General features: G+C 34.2%; 1 protein-coding gene across 8 annotated transcripts in view; it reads right to left on the bottom strand.

Annotated features, from left to right (window-relative positions):
• Positions 1-3120: 3120 nt before the first annotated feature.
• The window catches only part of ATP2B1 (ATPase plasma membrane Ca2+ transporting 1), a 118372-nt gene continuing 96313 nt past the window's right edge, over positions 3121-25179 (bottom strand). For 4 of the 8 annotated variants that reach the window (XM_039471912.2, XM_039471911.2, XM_074402438.1 and 1 more), the window contains exons 15-22: positions 24969-25075; positions 19112-19303; positions 18673-18886; positions 18011-18222; positions 16085-16192; positions 14090-14272; positions 13622-13708; positions 3121-6365 (exon numbers count right to left, since the gene is read on the bottom strand). In XM_039471912.2, the coding sequence (XP_039327846.1) occupies positions 6054-6365; positions 13622-13708; positions 14090-14272; positions 16085-16192; positions 18011-18222; positions 18673-18886; positions 19112-19303; positions 24969-25075 (1415 nt within the window). In that variant the 3' untranslated portion in view covers positions 3121-6053. Of the gene's footprint in view, positions 6366-13556; positions 13709-14089; positions 14273-16084; positions 16193-18010; positions 18223-18672; positions 18887-19111; positions 19304-24968; positions 25076-25179 lie in introns of all 8 variants that reach the window. The other 4 variants (XM_039471918.2, XM_039471916.2, XM_039471915.2 and 1 more) reach the window with 2 other exon arrangements.

Below are 25179 nucleotides of genomic sequence, written 5' to 3'. Positions count from 1 at the left end.
AATGTTTTAAGATACCTTTTCTTAGCAAAGATATCTTTAAGATTATAAAAATCAACACCTAATTTTTATAGACCAAGGGGAACCATTTATAAAGCAAACAATACTAATATAAAATGGCATCAAGACAGTAGGTTAAAAATGACTACAATTTTCTTATTTTAAAAATGGATCATTTAAAATCCAATGTGCCAACAGGGCTAAATATTAAGAATTCTTAATATTTAACATTTAATTAGGTGACCCCTTAATTGGCTGAATGATTGGATTAAATATCAGTCTGTTAGTGGTTTCAAAGCATTGTTTGTAGATGTTTTGTTCATGTCTTCCAGATTTTCTGTAAAACAGTTGCTTTAAGAATTTTGAATGGCCGGGCGTGGTAGCTCATGAGGTCAGGAAATTGAGACCAACCTGGTCAACATGGTGAAACCCCATCTCTACTAAAATACAAAAAATTAGCCAGGCATGGTGGTGTGTACCTGTAGTCCCAGCTACTCAGGAGGCTAAGGCAGGAAAATCACTTGAACCCAGGAGGTGGAGATTGCAGTGAGCCAAGATTGCGCCACTGCACTCTAGCCTGGCAACAAAGTGAAGGCTAGTCTCAAAAAAAAAAAAAAAAAAAAAAAAAGATTGTTCATCAAGGAAAATACTCTTTAAGAACAAAATAATTGAAAGTAAAACACCCTATTCTTTAGTCTCACAAGTTTCAAAACCAAAAAATACAGAGTATCTCACTAATGTTATATTTATTCATTCCAAATTATTTAGGAAACAAAGCAACAGGTTAAATTAATGGGCTATCTGTAAGACTTTGAATCACATACTCATCCTAAAAAAGCACAAAATGATGAAATTCTTTATTCACAATATGCTATTAAAAGCACCATTCTATAGAGTTTATCTTTGACTCTTTAGCTGGACAAAGTCTGATCATGAGGAAAGCCTGGAATATAGATATCTTAATAGGTGATTCTGCCTCAGTCTTTTGAGCTATCCTCCAGGAAGGTTGTGAAGATTCTTAAAGATCCTCTCAGAAGCATTTGATACCAGAAAAGTGCAATAAAGGAAATACTTAAGAGTTTAACAGGCATTTTAACTGTTCAAAAATCTGGGCCCTGATTCAGGTTAACAAGATGCTAGTCCTGCAGTAAAGACCAGTGGCTACTGGTTTGGCCTCTTGAAATGGTCTGCCTCAAGTGTGAATCCCAGCTCTACTACCTAATCATGTGACCTAGAGCAAGTAACCTGAACTCCCTAAGCCTATTTCCCTGCTGTAAAATGGCAGAATGTTTACCTCGTTGCTTACGTAATCCATGTAAAGTGTTTAATATGTATCAAGTACTCTATAATTACTAATTTATGTTGAGACAATATCCCTTTTAATAACTAGGGAACGTATCAGTGCTTATATCTAATGATCTGAAAACTGATTTGGAAAAAATGTGATCTTTATAACCCTGAATTAAGAGAATCCCACAGATTCCTGGCACTGAACCCAAACCCAGACTGATTTGGGAAATTGTTTTCCAAATTATGTTACTGATTTGGGAACTTGTTTTCCTATGACGTAGTGGTGGTTAAGGAGGTTGTGTCAGAGACTGGTACTGTATAAGCACACATGCACATTTTCTTAACTTTGATTCCCTACTTTGGAACCCTTATTATACTGTTCAACAATGACACCTTGAACTAATAGATTAAACATGTCTACTCAAATACTTTAGCAGGAAAAATGTTAAACAGTTCTTTGATGTAAAGCATAAAAGCAAACTCTCTCAACGGAGAGTTTAAGGGGTCAAGCTATCAATCAGCTGAGAAAGAAACTATTTGAATAAAGGTAATTTCTTTTCTTTGAGACAGTCTTTATCTGTTGCCGAGGCTAGGGCATAGTGGTATGACCACAGCTCACTACAGCCTCGAACTCTTGGGTTCAAAAGATCCTCTCACCTCAGCCACCCTGGTAACGAGGACTACCCACGTGCACCACCACTAGATAATTTTTAATTTTTATTTGTATTGAGAGGGGGATCTAGTTTTGTTGCTCAGTTTGACCTCAAATGATTGTCCAGCCTTGGCCTCCCCAGTGCTGGGATTACAAGCATGAGCCACAGTTCCTGGTCTGGTAATTTCCTTTGTGACACATACTGATGAGGAAAGTACAGAAACACAACTACCAACTTATCTGAGCACATGAAACATTCTTTATGGTATAAAAACACTTATTCTAAAAGAAAGATTATTTTTCAGATTTTTAGTGAAGTGGTATAATTACGTTATTAAGAGTATCTTTTATTCTGGTCTACAAATGAGTGTTAACAGAGTAATTAAAAAAGATAAAAGTTGACGGGGGTTTGAGCATAAGAGTCTTAGAGTAGCACAGGTTAAAGAAAGAAGGCAGCTGCGATAAGACACAATCTTAAAGGCATGGGGAAAGAACAATGTCAACATGCAAAGGCTTAAAGACATTCCTCTTTCTTCCTCAGCTAATTTTTACAAAGAGAACTTAATTCAAAATTCAATTCTAATACATAATACATATATAAAACCCTATTTGACAAAATGGAAACTATCTTTCATGTCACAAATATGGTACTTAAGTATACTCAATAATTTACTAATGATTCACAGTAACTGAAAAATATGGTATTCATTGTCATTTAAAGTTTACTCAGTATTTCAACAAAGTTGCTAATTTATATTAAGTTTATTATAAAAACCAACTAAGGATAATTTAATTTTTACCATAGAGTTAATTCAGATAACTGGTATTGACAAGTATGGATAATTTAATGAAAAAAAAAAAAAAAAAAAAAAAAGCTCTTACATGAAATGTGAAAAACTAATCAGTTCTAAAACCAGATTATACTCCCACAGACTGTAGAAATGATCTATTGTGCTATAAGGGTTGAGGACAGTGGGTAGGAGAGTAGGGACAATGCACCCACTTCTCATTTTAGAGGCAAGATCATGCATATTATTAGAACAGTAATTCACTGTAACACAACCATAACATTTCAAGTACATTATAGAATTTTCAATTAATTTTTTAAAATTTCAAGTAGAAAAAAGTTAATTCCAAAATATTTTCAAATCAGTATCAATATTCAAAAAGTTCAGTCCCCATTCAGAAACAGATAAACAGTATATTTATTAAATGAGTTAAGACAAATAAACTTTACAAATAGACAAATAATAAAAGGCTCAGTGGCTAAAATAGATGGTAAGCATCATTGAAAGAAATCAACACCATCACGGTATCTCAGTTGGCTTACACGTGTAAAAAGAAATTTTCAAAGAGCAATTTCACAGAAATGAAGCCAGTTTTTTTCTTATAAACAAATCACCAATTCTTGGTTCAAAACTGACATCTGTTATGAAAATTACCATATCACATATTTGTAAGATGACAAGGAGTAACTCATCTTCAAAGTGCAAGTAAGTCTATTTACAACCACAAAAAAGGCAATGATGAAGAGAAAAGGATTTTTTAAAAATATACAAAGATTAAAAACATTTGGGATGCAAAATTAAACAATTTTTTGGTTAGAGGATAAAAGAGAAAAAGTGATTGAATTACAGATTTCAGTTATACATACTATATGATGGGATCCAAGATCTTTAACAGCTTGCTTGCATTTTTTTTTTTTTCTACTTACATAATGCTCTGGAAATTTCTGGTAGAAATTATAGTGTCTCAAAGAGAGAAATACACACTAAGCATGTCTTGCTACTACTTCATGGATGTCGTAAGACCTGTTTATGAATTAGAGTTGGTGTAGAAAGCCATTGCCTTGAGTTGAAAAATGAATACTGTAAAAGCTCAATACAAATCCTCCAAAGCACATGCACTTCTAAATCTTTTGGTAATTACATTCATATTTAAGCATAACCAAAATAAAAAAGAAACCTGAAAACATTTCCCTTTTCTCTATTCCCTATGCCTTGTGGGCTCTCCAGTTGATAGGGTCAATTATTAGAGTTGAAAGGGTTCTTCAAGATAGTCCGCCACCCTTATTTAGGGTAAATGATTTCCCCAATATCATGCAGCACATTAATGGCAAAACCAAGACTAGAAACCAGGTCTTGACTCCTAGTCTAATATGCTTTCCAGCATATCATGCTACCTCTTTTTTTACAGTATGATTCACTATAAATACCTGATGAATAAATGTACAATTACAAATGCTGACAGAGCCAACGTGTTTCTAAGACTTGCAGAGGATTACTGCAAAGATTTGATGGAGAGAAAAAGATTTCCCCCACCCACCAAAAATATCAAGCACCATCAACTAAATGTTTCTTTGCTGGGTCAGCACTCTCAGTTATCCTAGTAGTCCTCGTAAACTATGTTAGCCTGAGGATTGTATATCTTGTGAAATCTGGGCCCTAACACATGCCAGTTTCTAAAGAGTAAAGACAGAGGCAAAAAAGGGAAGAAGGTAGACAAAAGAAAGAAAAAGAGAGCTAAAGAATCCAATTGGCTTAGAAATGGGCATTCTAGCATATGGTTAATTACTGCATCTAAATATATCATTTTAGAACTTTTTCATGCAATCTCATTTTATCTAATCTGTTATTTGGCCACTTACGAATTAAAATAAACATATCAAAGACAATGGTGGTTATTATTATTTTTTTAACCTGTGAGGCTAGTTTAGACAAACTAAATTCTACTAAGAGTTTGTCAAATGGCAAAATTGTGTTAATTTTCTTAATCTGATTCTATCAGATTACCAGCAAGGAATTTAAGTGGTACTTCATGGGGCTGTTACCATCTTGAAATTCATTCCAATTGTGGTCAAAAAGAACAGACTAATGCACTATATATGCGGAATTGAGAAAAGAAGCTGAAATGTCTTTTAAAAAAACATTGCCATAAATTTATTTAATAAAAGGGCATATTTATTTATGTTTACAAACAAGTTTCAAAAACAAAAGGAAAACATGTATGCTTCTACTTATTAACCTTTTTCAAAATGTCAACAGCCCTCATGCTGTGTGAAGGTCTCTAAAGATTAGAAAAATCAATACAGTTCACTCACAGTTCACCAAGACATCACTGAACTAACATGTTTAGACAAAAACAAAAAGGACTAAAGTTCTCTTGTAGTTTGATAGTTTGATTTAATTTGATTTGCCTGAAATAACAAAAGCATTTCAAGCATCTTTCATTGTGTAGTTGATGTCCTGCATTAAACAATCTACTAAATTCTGAACAAAAGGTTATTAGCAAGTTTTCAAAAATTTTAAAAATTAAACAGTTGCTTCAAAACCATTAAGTAGTAAATGTATTTAAGAAACTAATTAGGACAGATGTCATAACTTCATTAGAACACCACTGCTCAGGTTTTTTTGTTTTGTTTTGTTTTTTCATTTTTTTTTAAACAAAGCATTAGTGTTATCTATTTGGCTATTAGTATTAGCAATTTATCTACAATATTTAACAAGGTAAATTGTAGGCAAAAATTTAGTACAGTTTCAATAGAAACACCCCCTTTTTTTTTTTTTTTTTCCTGAAAATACAGCAGTATTTGAAGGACTAATTTTTCTCTGCATCAGTTATAAGGAAGCTTCCCATCTATGAACAGGAACAAAAAAAGTATCTACAAACCTTGTAAACAGATCTGTATCATTTATAAACATAAATAATCCAAATTATTAACAGCCAACAGCAGAAATTAAAGTATCAATTCAATGATCCAGGGCTGTCTTGCCCAGCTTTACTCCTCCCTCTCTCCCATCCAGGGCTGAGATAAACTAAAGCTCTGCTAATACACTGTTCAGGACCATGCCTGGGTACTACTGATGATCCACGGGTCACTTACGCTGAGTTACTGTTTATCTGTCAGTTCATTTCTCCCACCCCCCAAAAAGCACCCTCAGTCTGGCAGAAAGCTTTGCTTTTTTTTAAAAAAATAAATCTACATTCGTACAAGTGTGTCTTCTGTTGAAGTCCAAAGACAAGAATACTAGCTTGTCCATCACAATATGTGAAAAGACCCAGTTTCAATTTGTTTCTTTACAATGCAGCTAGTGTGTTAACATTCAGCTTACAATCAGAGTGATGTTTCCAAACTATGTAGTGGGCTTCCTGGGGATGAAGAGGTAGCAGACTTGTTCATTTCTATTGTAAGGTGAATTCCACTGTCAACAGCATTGTTATTTTTGTTGGGAGAGGGTGGAGGACTGGAGTTACGTTTTGTAGGAGCATCATCTTCAGCATCAGTGTCATCAATAAGGGGGATATGAGGCTCTGAATCTTCTATCCTAAACTCAGGATGTGTCATAAAGTTGTGAATCGAACTTCTTGATTCCGGTTTTTCTAACCCTTCATATAAAGAACTACGAAATGCATTCACCACTCGAATCTGTAAACATCAGAAAACACAGAAAGATGTCAGTACACTATTAACAACTTAAAAATGGTTCATTTATGAGTTTGAATCCACAAACAGCTAGGTATGAGTGAATCATATTTGCATGTAATGCAGTGGAACTTGCAATACACTGTAAAAAAAATGAATATTTTAGTAAGACACTACAGAACAACAAAACCACATACTCTAAGAATTACGAGGTATAGAATTCAAAGTAATATTAAGAAAATCTCATTGTCATTGGCTAAAAATTTAATAGCCATTTTATAGGATTTTTTTCCCTAAAAGAACAAAATCAAACAAAAAAAAACAAAACAAAAACTTAATCATACACAAGCTTAGCTGACTTAAAAAAAATTAAAAAGAATGTATTTTGAAAACAATTCAAATAAGTTAAACAAAATCAAGCACAAAGGGTTACTATTTATCATGCTAGGAATTAGGGTGTCACCGACTATGAAAAAGCCAAGCAAATATAAGCTGAATGCCACAATGAACTCACATCTACCCAACTACTCCCTTCATTAAAAATAAAAGTAAGAACAAAACCCAAATAAATGTCTATAAAATGCCATTAAACAGCTATAAATATTTGAGTATATGCCATTTGTCTATCATTGTCTATAAAGTGTTTTTTTCTCTATAACAGATTAAAACTTAAATCAATTACTACAGTTATCTAGAAGGAATAGATCAAAAACAAAAACAAATCCTTTGGGATTTTTCTGTGAAAAATTTCCCAATACATAAAGTATTAAAACTTTTCTAGTCTTTTCACCCCTAAACAGATAGCTCAACAATTCATCTTCCTTCTCAGTCTGCTGTATAAATGAAAAAGGTTAATGAGTGATCAAAAACATCAGTGCACAAACTGACATTAAGTGCTATTAACCTAAGCGTCATTCAGATTTAGGAAAATAAAGGACAAAATCTAAGTAGTTGAGCACTTACTATATATCAATTCAAATAAAGAGTTTGCTTTTGCTTTGATTCTAATAAATCCTATTTAGTAATAAAGACACCATTTACTCATCGTTAAGAGAAGTAAATAACACTTTGACATTCTAAAAAAAAGATGCAGTAACCAAATTCAGCTAGTAAGACAGTAATAATGAATAAATTAATACATTTCTTCAAATGAACATGTAAATGCATTTAAAAAATGTAATATAGAGTTTAGAGCCATGCACCCACTCCTCATCTCACCTTCAAGCTGTCTTTCCTTATTTGCCAAGCCCTATTTGTAAGCTGCTTTAGTCCATATTCACTTAGCCCTTGACATAGAGAATACAGCACAGTCAACGGAGAAATACAAAAGCAAAATGTCTGGGTGTAAATTCCAGCTCCGTCACTTACTACCTGAGGAACATTGGTCAAACAGGTTTCTTTAACTATAAAATGGGAAATAGCAATAGTAGTTGCCTTACGGGATTGTTGTGGTAGATTAAATTCGTTAGCACACTACAAACTTACAACAGTGTTCAGTCACAAGTATTGAGGCCAGGGCTTCTTGAACTGTAATGTGCATATAAATTAGCTGGGAATCTTGTTAAAACACAGATTCTGATTCAGCAGGGGCCTGAGGTCCTGCATTTCTAACAACCTTCAAGGTGATGCTGAAGCTGCTGGTCCATGATCCACACTTGGAGAAGTAAGCATCTACTCTATAATGTCTTGCAACTTTACCATCTTTTATAATTCTATTCTATTCGATTGCCTGTACTTTAGTTCCTTAATTTGACTGATGAACAGCAGCATATTTATTTTCAATTTCTTGTATTGCTCTCGTTCTCGTTCCCCTTTACTAAGATGCAAAGTGTAAAGTGTTCTACATGTGGAATATAAACAATGCTTGCAAAATACAACGTTATAGTAATTAAATATTTTATTGTGAAGTCTTAAAATTTACATTTTATACATGTGCACATTTAGCAAGTATCCTGACTGTCCTAATAACAAACTGTAAAGCTTAAAAAACAAAAAGATAACTTCCTAAAAAAAAATTGTTGATAGCAGCCCGTAGGCAAGGAGGAGAATGCAATTTGGAAGATCAGCCAGCAAACTTGATCGGTGGTGAGAACTGTTCAAGACAACCCTGAATCTGTTGCTTATTTGACAAGATTGCTGATGCTGCTACTATTGAAGATAGAACAACAGTTAAGCTTTCTGTGTATGTGTTTGTGTTTTCTGTCTTTCTTTGTAACCAGTCTGGGTATAAAAGTGAGCAGAGAAGAATCAAGGAGGAAATAAATCTACTTTTAAAACATGTTAAATCTGGAAAATACTAGAGCTCAAAAGAAAGGTGTGAACTTAAAGATTTGAGAGTTAGTGAAGCTCTAAGAGGGGCAGAGTGTAAAGTCGAGGACAACAAGTGTATGTGCACATGCGATTATACACATACATCAGTGGCAGGCAAAGTCAGATGAAATTCCTTCTTAGCAAATTTTCAGTTCTGGCAAGATTCTTCCTATCTGAAGAATTTATTGAAACAATATTAGAGATTTTTTTTTTCTAACCACTTCATAAATAATGAAACTGTGCAACAGAGAGGATGGGTGGCTGATTTATTAAGGAACTCTTAATTAGTGGTAAAGTCTTAAAACCTAGGTTTCTGGGCTAATTCCAGGTTCAGTGGAAGTCAAGAAAAGGCAAAAGCAAACAAACATTTACTTTATCTCTAACTTCACTAGAATAAAACATTCTGTAAGGTTAAGGTTAATGCTTCCTTTGTCTGACTCATCTATGTAAGCCACAAAACTGGTTAGTTTCAGAGCGTTACAAGGACAGCTCAGCGATGCTCCAAAGCAATTCAATTTTTCAAAGAACAGTTCCCAAGATACATACAATAAAATTCAGATTAACCAGAAATCATCGAACCAGATTTGTTTTACTTTCTACTTATAAAGAATAAAAGAAAGCCCTCTTGATCTAAGGTATGACACTGAGCTGGCTTACACTTGCTCTGATCTTTACTACTTCCTGTATGTAAAATTCTCACAGTACAGTAAACTGTGAGGAAAAGAATAATTTTGTGCACAATACTTTAGGTAGGAAGGAAACTACCTACATAAATTATTAATACCATAAATAATTTAAGCATAACTGTAAGTAAACTTAATTACATGCTTTCCAAGCCTATTTATTTTATCCAGTTTTAAAATTCAATTCCTATTTATTATCTATTTAAACCTATTCTGTGGAACATAATTATACCCCCCAAAATTATGAGAATTAAGAAAAATTCAGTAATTCCTATGTCCAAAATATTTTGTAAAAGTAAATTATTCAACAGAGGGAAAAAACCCAAAAATACTGCATGAAGCATATATGGTAAACAAAAAAACTGAAGTGATTATCATAATTACTAAGTAATTTTAAGAAACTGAAAGTGATGGTCAAGGTAAACAATATATGAAATATAATAAAAACAAGATCATGAACCTACAAAACCAATTTTTTCTAAATACCATCCTAACTTCTGATAGCAGAAAATAACATTGTTTACTGCCCAAAACACTGTACAAAACGAGAGAGCTCTAAAATACTAATCACAAGCCAATAAATCTTACCTTCTACAACAAATTGCCCACTTGTGAAATTTGTTTTATTACTTTTCTATGTGCACTAAGTTAAAAAATTGTAATGGTACAATAAAAGATACTTTGCAACCAGAAAAAATTCTAGATTGTTTACCAAAGTTGGGTACTTGAATATTAAATTTTCTCAAAAGGAGAACCACCTGTGTAATGTTTTATCTATCTGGAACAGGAGTTGGCAAACTTTTTCTGTAAACTGCCAAGGAACAAAATATTTTAGGTTTTGTGAGCCATACAATCTGTCACAATTATACAACTCTGCCCTTGTAGTGAAAAATTTGCCACCGGTAAAACTTAAATGAATGGGCAAGGCTGCATTCCAATAACAACTCATTTCCAAAGACAGGTAACAGGCTAGATTTGGCCCATAAGCTGTAGTTTGCTGACCTTTCACCTAGAAAACAAAAGTTTCTCTCAATTTCTAATTTCCAGGAAGCTACAGCAATTTATTCGGCGGGGGGGGGGGGGGGGAATCTAATGGCAAAGACTGATATAAAAACAAAAAACTACAGAATGTTTTCCCTAGAGACCTGTAGGAGTAAAGATATGACTAATAAATGAGGGGAAAAAGGTATCTTCAGAGATGTTTTGAGTCTAGCGTTTGACAAAGTCAAAATGGATTATTTCCTCCATTTTAGCACCCAATAAAGGTAAAAGAAATTTGACATCACAGGTATTTCTAAAACTATTCCATATTAAGGCAGAAATACAGGGATCAAATGAAACCTTTCATTAAATATATTAAGATAATTCTATATATTGGCTGCTGTTCTGTATCACCTAAGACAATGCTCCACCAATAAGGTTGAAAGACGTTTATGGTTAACAGTAACATATTACTGCAACTCTTATTGTATAATGACAACTGTATTAACAAGATATGATTTAGTCCCTGGATAACTCCAAGAACACAGGACATAGAATAAAGAAGTAACTACCTCAAACCTTGATAAAGCAAAAATTACAAACCTTCCTTTGCCACTCTCTTAAGTGTATCTTTACTTCCCTGAAGTACCTGCTCCCCTAGCCACATGGGTCCAGAAATGGTTTCATATGTAACTGTGCATCAGAAAAAAAGAGCCTGTGGTGGAAGTGCAGGGGTGTGTGTGAGTATGTATGTGTCTGGCTGTCTGTCTTAAAACAGTTTATGATTGCTTTGATATTTAATATGAAGCTTGGAACACAATGAGAAATATACTAAGTATAGTATAACTAAAGTATACTGACATCCCTCCAAATGAAGAAAACAATTACTTAAAATATTATTAAATTAAAATGAATAGGATACACATAACCCATGAGATAAGCTTGTCGAAAAAGTTTAATATGAAGTTAATCAGTAGAAAACGATCAGACAAATCTGGAATGTAGAACCCTTTATAAGACAATTCACCTGGATTCTTCAAAGTCAATGTCATAAAAAATAAAGGCAGGGAATGAATCCAGGTTAGTTACTAGACTCGTAACACACATACTGTAAATAATTATTTCTTGGATTTAAAAAGCTATAAAGAAAATTTTGGGGGCAACTAGAGAAATCTGAATACAAACTGTTAGATAATATGTTATCAATGTTAAATTTATTGGATGTGATAATAAAGTATGATGTATGATTAATATGGATATTCCTAAGTACATGCTATGGTATTTGGGGATAAAATGCCATGGTATCTGCCATTTTCAAATGGCTAGAAAAAAAGTATATATTAATATATAAATAGATAGTGTCATAAAATATTAAGTGGTAAATCCAGGTGAAATATTTTGATATATTAATTTTTCAACTTGTCTATAGGTTTAAAGTTTTTCAAATTTAAAATTTTGAGGTAAGGCGGTCTATCAGGATAAAGACTTAGCTTGGCTCCTTCTTGTGGGGTATAAACAGACACTTTCCATTTCAGCATCCCTTACTTTATTCTTCCTTTAATACCAGACTATAATGACTGAGGCCTCAATTGGTGAATTCTATCAAGGGTCATCTTGGGAGTCACCTCCTTCAGACAATTTTTCGTGACTTTCCAGGGTAAGCTAAGGACTCTATTATGACAACATGTGTTTTACTACCATGTAGAAATTTCTAACTGTCTTTTTTCCTTTACTAGACTGAAGGTTCTGGAGGTTCTAGCATAGCTCTGACATATGGTAGGCCTTCCATAAAGGATTGTGAAACATTTGCCATCTACGGCTAGGTAGTAAGAAGCTCTAGACAGAGGGGCATGGTTTGAAATCCATAGATACAGGGAGGAAGAGGCATTTCTACTGCACCAGGCATAAGGCCAGGCAATTTACAGTTACCATTTTATTCAAGTAGGTAATTTTTAAAAGGAAGAGTTCTAGGTGTCCCTGTACACAAATTGAATATCTTAATGTTAAAGGGTCACTTAGAACATCTGTGTGCACTTTACATCATGTGGCCTCTGCTTATTAGCTGCAGACAAGTTATTTAAATTCTAAGGTAGTTTTCATACCTGTAAAACAGGGACAGTTCTTACTCTGCCTGTTTCACAACATTTTTAAAAATACCAAATGAAAATTACTTAAGCAAACGGGGAACAAACAGGCATTAAGTAAAACATCTGCACTGCTTTTTTCCCGTAATTCATTCTCTTTCCAGCTTCCCAAGGTTCCTCTAGTCTTTCACCGGTTTGAGACTAACTGGAAAAGATAGGTCTCTGCTTACTTCAAGACTAACCTTAGGTATGTCAATGAATTTTTGGGGTGAGGCTGGGTTTACATCTTTAATGCCTCCAATATATTGAGAATGCACCATGAATTCTCAGTAAGAATTATGGCTTTAGGCTTTTAGAAAGTTTGCTATTTACTAAAAACCTGAAACAAAATGTTATTTTAGTAAATTATTGAAAATTACAGTATTTATTGGTTCAACAATAGTACACATTTCCTACTTCTGCTGAAACTTAACAGAACATTTCTTATCTATGATGCAATTTTAACTAAACTGACTATACAAATGGAAAAACAAAGCCACCCCAAATCATAAATACCACAGAAACTTTTTAAGTTTACACAGTGATTTCCCTCCAAAACTCCCCAATCAAGCAAAAAAAAAAAAATTCAGGTTAAGAAGGCAAGCAACTGGCTATACATAATGAAAACTTGTCTTGAGGCTACTAACTAAATTTCCAAACCGGACAAAAGTCAAAATGCTAAGTTCATTCTTAGCTTTGAAAATGTAATTTCCTGGTTCTGTCAGATGAGTTTCAAATCACATGCTTCTAGGAACCATGCAGTATAAACAGGCTGGAAGGCATATACTCAAAAATTTATAGTAGTTTCACAAGTTCTAAGCTACAATTTTATTCCCCATATTAACTGTCAGAGTTAGCACAGAGACAAGCTCACAGATTGCATCTAATCTTTGGTTGCAATTGTTCCACCTGTTGTCTAGCCCTCTAAGAAATAAAACAACAACGACAACACTTTGAGGTCTCAATCCACTTTACGAAAAGAAAGCTTTATGAAAAAGCCTGAACAATGAATTCAAACATTAAGGAGAAAATGAGAAACGTTAGGTGTGTGAAGTAGGAAATGTTAATTTCATGCACTTAGGAACACACACTCACACCCCACAGTAGTAGAAGCAGTAGAAGAGGAAAACACTACATGTGTAGGGGTAGAAATATTTGTTACATCATGATGCTGGCTGGCGATGGAGGGTTGCCGCCTTAGAGCCCCCTGAATGGAACTTCCACTCTGGAAAGCATTCACTACATCCATCTGCAAGGAATCAGAGATTGTGACAGCTTGCTCAGCAAGAGAGAGAGAGAACAAGAGAAAGGACCATTCCATCTATCAACATATAAAAAGTAAAGAAAAAGGCACTTTTTACAGAGCAGATAAATAGGCAAGATAGCATTTTGAGATGAAGTAGGGGGTGGGGGAGCTAGGAAAAAAGGAGCTTAGGGGCATATAGACACATTCTTTCATAATCAGTTAAAAGTTTCACTCATTCCAGGCACCAGTACTACTTTTCAAGAGAATACAGTATGTGGGTTGGGAAGGCTAGAGAGGAAGTTTAAGGAGCACACTCTAACCTCCTCCCCAGGTCAAAAAGCCCTGGCTCCCATCATCTCTCCTACCTCTCTACCAGGCCCATACCTGTGTTTGGATTCTGTTCAGACCTCTAAACCACAAGATTTGGCCACGCCGCAACTCCCTTTCAGCGTGATCAATCTCTTCAACATCCTCTGCTAATTCCTCCTCAGGTATTTCTTCCTTTTGTGTTCCATGACCAGCTTCTTTGAGGAATTTTAAACGGCTAGTTGGAATTGTTGAAATAAGCTACAACACAGGGGAATGAACTTAGAAATAAATCATATCAAGGAGCGGTAAGCTGATCAACTGTCACTGTCATACTAAAGGTATTAAAAGTGGTGAGAGTATCCCCACTATCTTTACCAATGAAGTAATGAGATCCTGGTGATTAGTCTTTCTCTCCCAGAGCAAAATATATTCTTCTCTTAGCTACATAAAAGATTTGAGTTTGAAGGGTAAAAAGTTTTCCTAAATGGAAATTAACCCAATTACATTTTTCACATTTTCATCAGGACATTCAAGACAGTACTCTGTAAAACCATGCTCTGATGTATGTATTTAAACTCCTATTATACTTATTTTGAATACAATGAAAATGGCAGGTGGTCTTATCAGATGCAAAACAAGTTTACAATCATTAATGCTGTCAGAGTTCAATGAGAGAAAAATGTATAAAAATTTAAAAAATCATCACAGTTACACTGAAAATAGTTTTGTTAAGTAATTTTTAAAAATTCAACAGTTTAAAATCAGATTAGTACTGATTGATGACACCAAACAAAAACAGATGTCCCAGAAAACACAAAGGATATAAGAAACACCAATACACATATATTAGCTTATGTGTTAAAATTCGTTCTCTAAGGCAGCAGTTGGGTTAAACCAAGCATGTAGTCAGCTATAGAATTCTGCTTGGAGAACTTCTAGTCCAACCACCTCACTTCACCAAGGTGAGGTCTCCTGACCAACAAAGACAGTGCTTGTTCTACCATGGTACACTTAAAAATGAGCAAACAGTGTCAACTAGACAATAACTTGAGCCTTGTGGGTATATATGCTGTACTGAATTTCCTCTTCCTCAAACTGGACAGATTATCAGAAAACATTATGAAATAATCACAATGATAATCAAAAAGGAAATATGGACCAAGTATGGGTCCTACTTAAAAGATGATCTCTGTTAATGAGGTATTCAAAATGGTTAAGAACCCTCAGGACCTAGAAACATAATTAAGAAAAAGAAGAGATAAAAAGATGTAAAGATTGAGCTAAATTTAAAAAAAACCTGAAAGTCTGGTTTCACTGATTTGCAGCATGACAGTAAATTAGCTCAAACAAATTATATGCCATAATTAAATTAACCTTCATTTATGAAAATGTTACTATAGATTTTCTATAAATTAGTTTTATAGTAATAATGGGCTTAAAATGAACAATGCATAAATCATTATCACTTATATTTAAAAAATAATAACATGCATTTGCAAGTAAGCTGCCTATAGTAAACATGAGGTATGTCTCTTATTTCAGGCACTTTATATATACACTGTTAAAGCTATTCAATTCAAATCTAAAATGTCATTTTGTGACCTCTTTTTCTAAGTAACATTATTCTTATAAAAACATGCTCTTAGTAAAGCTCAGTTTTTCCTATGCTGTATATTGGATTAAATTACAGAACAAAATGATGAAGTATATGTACTTTTTACGTTTTTGTAAAAAACTTTATTCTGAAAATGTAAAAATAGGTTATAGAGTAAAAGATAACAGATAATAGCATCCTAACCAGTTATAAACACATCATTTTTAACAACTGCTAAGAAACTTGTTCTAAAAAACAAGTTAAGATAGTATTTTATAGTATAGGGGTAATTGTAATAAACAAGTGACATAATGGAACTAATAAAACATTAAAAAACTTATCTTTGAATTCCCTCTCTTTTTACTTACCATGTTAACTATTTAGAATCAAGTAATAAAACTGATGAAAGAAAATAAACATTAGAAATTAAAAAAAAAATCACTTTAGGTTTAAACAAAAACTGATGAGATTTTTACCTGGCCCCAGAGTAACGTTCCCATTCCTAGGAATATTGACCATAGCCACTGTTCTATTGAAAGTTCTGAACAACTGAAAGGTTTTCCACCAAACTGCACAATTATTATCTGGAGGAATAATCAAGAGTAAATTTACTTAAATTTAAATATTCACATACTCTAAAAAATACCAAATATATGTCCTCTAAAACGAGGTGAACAACCACTATTCTGATAAAGTGTATTATATTAGTCACAACTGAAAATAAAACAACTGAAATAGACCTTTCCTCTTTCCCCTCCAGGCCACTTTCCCTCTTAAAAAAGACAAATGAAATAAAGTAAAATCTCTGTCCTGTATTTTTAATGCATACTTATTTCATGTTTAAATTATACTTACTAAAAAGTAAAATTCTTATGACCCACAAGAATAACTTTCCCCTGTATTTAGTACAATTCTTCAAATAATTAACTTACGCCTTTCTCAAAATACAGTACTCTTTTGTAGAAAAGACCACATGTTAATGAAAAAATATGCAATCCTTTTAAAATTCCACATAGCTGTTTATTTCTAGTTAACATTTAGATATGTTAAGATAAATACAAACAGACTGTAACAGAAGAATGGCAACTTGCAAAGTTCTATGAAATACAAGCTAACTCAGGTGAGGTGATCTCAGATTTGCTCTCCTTTATGAAGCGAGTGAGGCCTGATGATGAACATAAATTCATAGTACAGTGCTTATCCTCTGCTCATTATTCTGAAAGATCTAAAATAGTGTGCATGAAAATATTAAGAGAAGTAACTGGAGTTGGGTATGGTGACTCATACCTGTAATTCTAGCACTTTTGGAGGCTGAGGTGAGAGGATTGCTTGAGCCCAGGAGTTCAAAGACCAGCCTAGGCAACATAGCAAGATCCCATCTTACTTAAAAAACTAAATAAGTAAAAATAAATGATTTTTTAAAAAAGAATCAAATAACAATATTCACCCTCCTGTGATAGAGCCTGATAGGTCCTCCTGTGATAGAGTCTGATAGGCCTCTTTTTGATATGGCAGTTAAGTAGTTCCCAAATATTAAAATCAAAAATAATTTTGGTAGTTAACATCTTAAAACATTAAAGTTACAATTCCACTCTTTTTAGCTCTAGTTTATCTAAATTCAAGTGATTTTTACTTCTCAGTTCCACTAATTTTTAAGTTAATTTGTATACCTGTAAAGATAGATTTCCAACTGCTTTGTTAGTAGCCCAATTAGATTATAACTGATTTGACAATCAGGCCTGGATTTTAATAGAGATATAAAACTGAAATAATTTTCTTTTATAAATCAAGAAAATAATGAGCATCAAAAGAATTCAATATTTATTTGTATAAGTGATCTTAATTTTTTTTAAGTTTAAACTTTGTCTTTTTTTGTATAATGTGGGATGTAAAAAGAATATTAAGGTACTGGGGAAACAATTAATGTGATTGGCTGATTTTGTCTCCTAAGAAATAATAATCTTTCACTTTAAAGTTGGAAGAAATAAAAGTTTGTCTAGTTGGTTGTGGCATTTACTTCTAAGAACAAGAGAATCAGTTCCCATATTCTTTAATATATACCTTAAATCAGGTGTCCCCAGACTACGGCCCACGGGCCGCATGCGGCCCCCTGAGGCCATTTATCCGGCCCCCCGCCGCACTTCAGGAAGGGGCACCTCTTTCATTGGTGGTCAGTGAGAGGAGCACAGTATGTGGCGGCCCTCCAACAGTCTGAGGGACAGTGAACTGGCCCCCTGTGTAAAAAGTTTGGGGACGCCTGCTTTAAATCATCATGATACTATAGATGTCACCAAGGCAATAGTTCCATACATGTTCCACACAAGTGATTGCTACAAAAAGCTGTTTACCTAATGTCTCCCATATAACAGTCAAATTTGGAACTCTCTTTTCCAATTACCCACCTGTACCACAAAAGTGCCTAAAACAATCGTGCAGAAGATGGCATTGTTAAAGATTCCTTCAAATACATTTCTTTCACCATGAATTTTCCGGGCATTTATTTCGTTGAAAAGTTGCATCAGCACAAAGGTATTAAAAACAATAGTATAATGTTCTGAAGGAGGAGCATGCAAAGGAGCATTTCTTCCACTATCAATGTCAAAAAACTTTTCTCCTGAAAGAATTAAAAATTACTGTTTTGTAATTATCATATCAAATAACAACATTTCAAGGACGTATACAAAATAAAACTTAGCTAGACCTTTTATTTGATCTGGAATGGCAGCATGGAAGGAGCTGGAAGAAACCTGGGATTACCTAGTACAACTCTGTTGTTTTTTAGACAAGGAAACAGAAGCTCCCAAAACTATGGTGATAATCTCAAGATCACATATCTAAGTTAGTGGCAGAGCCAGGATAAGATATCAGGACTTTTTATTCTCCCCCCACTATCTATCTTATTGTCTCCCCAAATTTACTAAGCACTGACTGGTAAAGAAGAAGAAATTAAGGATAAATGGGAAATCAGGAACAGAACCTAGACTTTTGAAAATTTATAACATTATAACAGCTTGGAACAGAAACAATTTACTGAAGCTTTATGTATTAGACACTGAATTCTTACCAGCAAATAAGAGTGTAAAGACTACTACAAGTTGATAGAATGCATGACCCAAAATATTCTTCATCATTGTACGTGAGATGAGAGGCTTATTTCTACCATAAGGTTTCCGAAGCAAGAGAGACTCAGTGGGTGGTTCCGTTGCCAGAGCCAGGGAAGCGAGCGTATCCATTATGAGGTTTACCCACAGCATCTGCACAGCCTTAAGCGGAGAGTCCTAGAAAAGATAGGTTTCCTAATAGACATTCACAACTACTCAGGGACTCAGCAATTCTCAGGAAGCCTTTAGGATTTAAAAACTTGAGAAACATAACAGGATAATATTTTTATATAAACTAACCTAAAATATTAAGCTTTAGCTTAAATATTATTTTAAAAAGGCATTTTACATACTTTTTAAAATTTAAAGTAAACAAGTTTTAATAGACAAATCATCACCTACTTGAGTAATACAGGCGCCCGTAAAAGCAACAATCACTGCTACTACATTAACAGTAAGTTGGAACTGAAGGAATTTTGAGATGCTGTCATAGACATTTCGTCCCCACATAACTGCTTTAACAATGCTTGTAAAGTTGTCATCTGTGAGAATAATATCAGATGCTTCTTTAGCTACATCAGTTCCAGCAATACCCTGTTAAAAAAATTTTTGTGAATTAGACTAAATGTTTTAAGTATAAATTTCAGAGTCAAAAAATACACAATTAATAAAGTTTACCACTGTACTTATATTGACTTAAATTTATGCTAAAAGAAGGTAACAGCATTCTTCTAAGATATTACTAGGAAAGACATCCTGGTTTAGCAGAAATCAAAGAATGAAGCATTAAAAATAAGGTTCAAGTTGGGTTAAAAATGGAGGAATGAACAAAGACATGACCCAAGTTCCTTCCAAAAGCCACATAAAAAGGTATATATTAATAAAAAGCAAACAAACTTTATGAAGACCAAGTTAGAGGAAAAGGAGATTCTACCAAAAAAATTAAAACCTCACAAAACCTTAGAGGCTAGAAAGCAGATAGCTAAATGGTAAGTAACTCAGCAAACACAAGAAAGCTGAATCCTGATCCAATGATAGAGAGAGTAGAAGTAGCCCCCTTTCCCCCACAACAGAATCCTCCTATACAGCTCTGGACTTGGCAGTTTTAGGTGGCACTGGAAGTAGGGGTGAAGGCAGGAACAAAAGGAAGATGTCTTGAAAGTCTACTGAAGATGCATTTAGAAGCTTCAAACTAGTAACAATGTCATCAACAGGAGAATGGAGTGGATTAATAAATTGTGGATTAATAAAATGAATGAACTACTATATTCAACATAAATGATCTCACAAACATAATGCTGAATAAAGAAGATGAACTCAACATATAATGTATGATTCTTCTGTACAAAGTTCAAAAACAGGCAAAAGTAATAATCTTCAGGATACTGGTTATCTTTGCAGAGAGACAAGGCAGTAATTAGAAGGGAGTAGGATTCACTAAAAAATTATGAAAAGCTTAACCTCATGAACCCTGCTATGGGCTGAAAGTGTTCCCCAAAATTCATGTGTTGGAAACGTAATCTCTAATCAGCAACGTGGAGACATGAAAACTCAGAGGTGATTTCATGATTTCTGCCCTCATGTATGGATTAATGTCATTATGTTGGGAGTGGCTTCATTATCAAGAGTGAATTTGTCATAAAGGTGAGTTTGACCGATGCCCTCTTGCTTTTGTGCTCACTTGTGGTGCTCTCCTTCCCTTCTCCCATGACATAATACAGCATGAAGGCCTTCACAAGATGCTGGCACTCTGCTCTTGGATTTACTTACCTCCAGAACCTCAAATCAAAGAAACTTCTATTGTTTATGAATTACTAAGTCTTAGATATTCTGTTATAGCAATACAAAATGGACTAAGACAAACCCTTTCTCAGGAAGTAGCTGGAGATGACTCCACCAAATAAGGGAGTAAACCAAAGAAAATGATACCACCAAATTCACAAAGTACAAGATCCAACACAAAGGAGAGAGAAAGAAAATCCTCAGGTATGGAGACCAAAAAGACAGCTGTGCAGCAAGGCTAGCAAAGAGCAAGTGCAGATTAAGGCGCGGTGAAAGATGCTGAGAGAGGTCTCTCTTAGAAACTGAAACTGGTAAGGGTGCTAAAGGTCTCTGATGTATGGAACAGAGAACTTGGAGATGAATTTGTGTTAAGTACATACAAAAATTAAGCCAAAGAACTCCAAACAAACAAAATAAAAACTAAAAGAAAGCAAGCAAAGGACAACAAATTATAGGGAACATAAAAAGTTGTGTAAGGAAGGAAAAGTAATTACAGTAGACCACATAGGTTGAAACAGCATTCACAGTCACAGTAAGGACTGAATATTGATCGAACCTAAATTATGATATAATTCTACAGGCAATGATGAGATGGGTAGTGAGCATGAAGGTATATGGAGTAAATGTGGTGAGGATACCTGTATCTATGTGCCTGTGAAAGAACTAAGTCCTCATTTTCATTAATGAAAGTCAGTAGTTAATGCCTTATATTAAAAAAATCAAAAAGCACCAGATTCATGTGATTTAGAGATATAAAGGCACATAATTGAAGAAAAGGAGCAGCTAAAAGTGTTTCCTTTGGGAGCCAAAAATTTGGTATGTGGTAGGGGACTTGGTATTAAGTCTTACAGAACTACTTGACCATTTAAATGCTATGCATACATTATTTTGATAAACATGAAGTTCAAATAAAACCTTTCTCAAAATATTCAATGAAGGAACAATCTTATTTTAGAATCTTAGTCTCCAGCTCCCACCGTGAATATTTTACTTTTGATGTCCCAATTTTTTTTTTTTTTTTTTTTTGAGATAGTCTTGCTTTGTCACCCAGGCTGGAGTGCAGTGGTATGATCTCAGCTCACTGCCACCTCTGCCTCCTGGGTTCAAGCGATTCTCCTGCCTCTGCCTTCTGAGTGGCTGAGATTACAGGCGCACACCACCATGCCCAGCTGTTGTGTATTTTTAGGAGAGACAGGGTTTACCATGTTGGCCAGGCTCAAGAGATCCATTTCTGTTCTCAAGAGATCCACCCACCTCAGTCTTTCAAAGTGATGGGGTTACAGGCATGAGCCACTGTGCCCAGCCAATGCCCCACATATTTAACACACTTAAGCTCAATGGGATTTCTCGATTCTCATCATACCCATATTATATGAATGCAAATCTCACCATTCCCTTGCTCAAAATCCTTAACATTTCTAAAAGTAACTCTACAGTGTTAATGTGTATTCAAATAAAAACTAGTTCCATTATGAAACAAGTCTGGAAAACTTTGAATCACAAAAAGTTAAACTGCTTTTTAAAAATGAGCTTCTAGGAGTAATACGATATTGCATAGTATCTCTAAACTTATTTTACTCATTCAGAAGTAGGCTTTGCAAATGTTAATCTACATGATAAGAGAAAAAAATTCCTTATCTTGGCATTCAAGGCCTTTTTCATGTGCCTCCCTCTGAATCCTTATAGCTTCATATCTCATTACAGTACCACAATGTTTTCTAGTTAGGCTGAACAACTTGTACATAATTCACTGATGAATGAGGGCCTCTTGGTTCCTGGTTCTGCTCCTTCCCTCAGCTAAAATGGCACCTCTTCCAGAAAACCCTTCCCAGTCTTTACAGGTAGAGTCAAGGACTTCTTCCTGAGATACTTGTCACTATCCTGTGATTATTTCCATGTGCTGTGAATCTTTAGGAGGCAGCAACTCTTCACTTCTTTTTTTTTTCTTTCAAAAGAATTTTTTTTTTTTTTATTGCATTTTAGGTTTTGGGGTACATGTGAAGAACATGCAAGATTGCATAGGTACACACATGGCAGTGTGGTTTTCTGCTTTCCGTCCCCTCGCCTGTCTCTTCACTTCTAACGTTTCTGGACTGGAATACTGAACATAGCCTCTTAATATTTGGAGTCCCGCATTAACCCAAAGAAAGTTTAAAATAAAGTATATTAATTACCTTAGGTTTTACTACCATAAATGTATTTGATTATTGGATTATACCACAACATTCAGTCTTTGATGATAGCAATATCTCTATAGATGGTTAACTAATTTTTGGTAAGAATACTATCATGTGACAAGGATTCTCTCCTTTAATCAAAACTTGCTATGTAAATAACTGTTATACTGTATTGTTTAGGGAATCATGACAAGAAAAAAAAGTCTGTATATGTTCACTACAGATGCAACCACCCATATTTTTGTCCTCAATATTTTCGATCCAGTTGGTTGATTCCGTGATGCAGAATCCATGGATACAAAGGTCTGAATGTACAAGCAGAACACGCACTGTATCTATAGATCAACAAATCAAGAAAATATGCTCTAAAATGCTATATCTGCCTGAAAAATAAGAAATACATTTTGAAAGAACTAATCAATAGCTATTTCTTGTAACTAAAAAACTGTTTGTCTTTAAGTTTCATCTGAACAAATGCAAAACTAAATTCAAGCTTAAATAAGAATAATTACAAGTCCAAGGCACTAAGCACGTACAGTTTCTCTATGTTTTTGAACTAATTTTATTTTTTTTTTATTTATTTGAGACAGAGTCTCTCTCTGTCACCTAGGCTGGAGTGCAGTGGTGCTATCTTGGCTTACTGTAGCCTGTGCCTCCTGGGTTCAAGTGATTCTCATGCCTCAGCCTCCCAAGTAGCTGGGATTACAGGTGTGTGCGCCACCACACCCAGGTTATTTTTGTATCTTCTTTTTTTTTTTAGTAGAGATGGGAGTTTTGCCATGTTGGCCAGGCTATTCTTGAACTCCTGACCTCATGTGACCCATCCACCTCAGCCTCCCGAAGTGCTAGTATTACAGGCATGAGCCACCATGACCAGACTGTTTTTGAACTAAATTTAGATTTTTGAAGTTATCATTCAAAAAAAAAATTTGTACAATTGAACCTAAAACCATCAAGAGCTTAAAAAAAACATGAACCAACCAGCCATTGTACTGTTTTTGTTTGCATTATTATATTTACTTGCATTTATTTAAAGCCCATTTTATCTGTCTTAATTCAAGTTTTGGAAAGAAAGCTTTTTTTAAATTTTAAAATCCATTTTACGTAACTTTTTCTGGTCAGCTGTCTGATTGTAAATAGTAATAAGAATCCTGCAAGAGCAGCAGTGAGTGATCCTGTGTTCCTAAAGGGAATGAGCCTGTTAGCCTAGAGCAAAAGGAAGAGCACTTAATTACTCAATATACCTCTTCAGCTATGCTTTACACTACTTCAGAAGTGCCTACCAATGAGGCTGCCAACCATTTAAATTTGGGATGGGGTAGGGTGGGGATCTTTGGATTCATTACTTTTAATTGAGGGAAATTTACTTATAATTTCCTTTCCCCATCTCTTTCACTCCTGTTGAAAGGCTGCCACCATGGTGGATCTTCTAAATTTCTATTTTAGCAGCAAAATATCAGGGGGACAAATAATGCAAATAAACATTTGTACACAAAAACAATCTCTCATCTGAAAAACTTAGGGCCAGATTATGATTCAGAATTCAGTCTCTAACAGTTTGGAAAGATAATGATACATATAACCTTATACCTCAATTTTCTCAAAGAGCTTGGCACCCCATAAATACCACATTAAAATCTCCACAATGGTTATGAATATTCACACTAAGTAGGACAAATAGCCTCACATCAGTTCAGAACAAATTTTGCAATCAAATGAGTCTGCTGCAAAATTTAGGTTAAAAATTTCAGTTTCCTGATAGTTCTGGATTTGAGAATTGTGATTATGAACCAGTATTTTCTAAAAATAAAATAAAACTAGAAGAAAATAAAATACTTAAATTGAGGACTTTGGAGGAAACAAGTAGGTAGGCTTTTTTTAATCAAAAAAGATTATAAAATGATGGTATTCAATTACTTTTTAAATAACCGAAGAGTAACTGAGTGATGAACGAAGGAGTCTCAATTATATTTTTAAACACACAACTGTTCTAAGCCTGTGTCTTGCTTAAAAGGATTGTTAAAAGGTTGAGATAAGATGACAGACATTAAAAAATTTAATAGACTACAAGGTCAACATACAATATTATTAAATTGTTCAAAAGAAATAATCTAGTCAGATTGCATGGCATCAAATAAAGCTAACATAAACTAATCAGACTTATAAACCAATTTAGGCTTATTAATTACCCCTCAAACTAATCTTGAGGGGCAGTGTTTAAAATCCATAGTAATTTAGTCAACAAACAAACAAACCAGGCAGGAAATTACATTTGGATATCTGAATGAGTAAATTCTTACCATTGCAAATCCAACATCTGCTTTCTTTAATGCTGGGCCATCATTTGTACCATCACCAGTTACAGCTACAACCTGGCGTTGGTCTGAGACAGTGCTGTCAATTATACCTTAAATACAAGTAAATATTTGTGTTATAAAAACATTAGCCTTTAATAAGATGATTCTGAAGAATATCCTGACTAGTTGGTTTTATGGACTCAAGGTTAAAAAT

This window comes from Saimiri boliviensis, chromosome 7, assembly GCF_048565385.1.
Source record: "Saimiri boliviensis isolate mSaiBol1 chromosome 7, mSaiBol1.pri, whole genome shotgun sequence".
Taxonomy (NCBI): domain Eukaryota; kingdom Metazoa; phylum Chordata; class Mammalia; order Primates; family Cebidae; genus Saimiri; species Saimiri boliviensis.
Note: the sequence above shows the minus strand (reverse complement) of the source record. Positions and strands in the feature narration are given on the sequence as shown.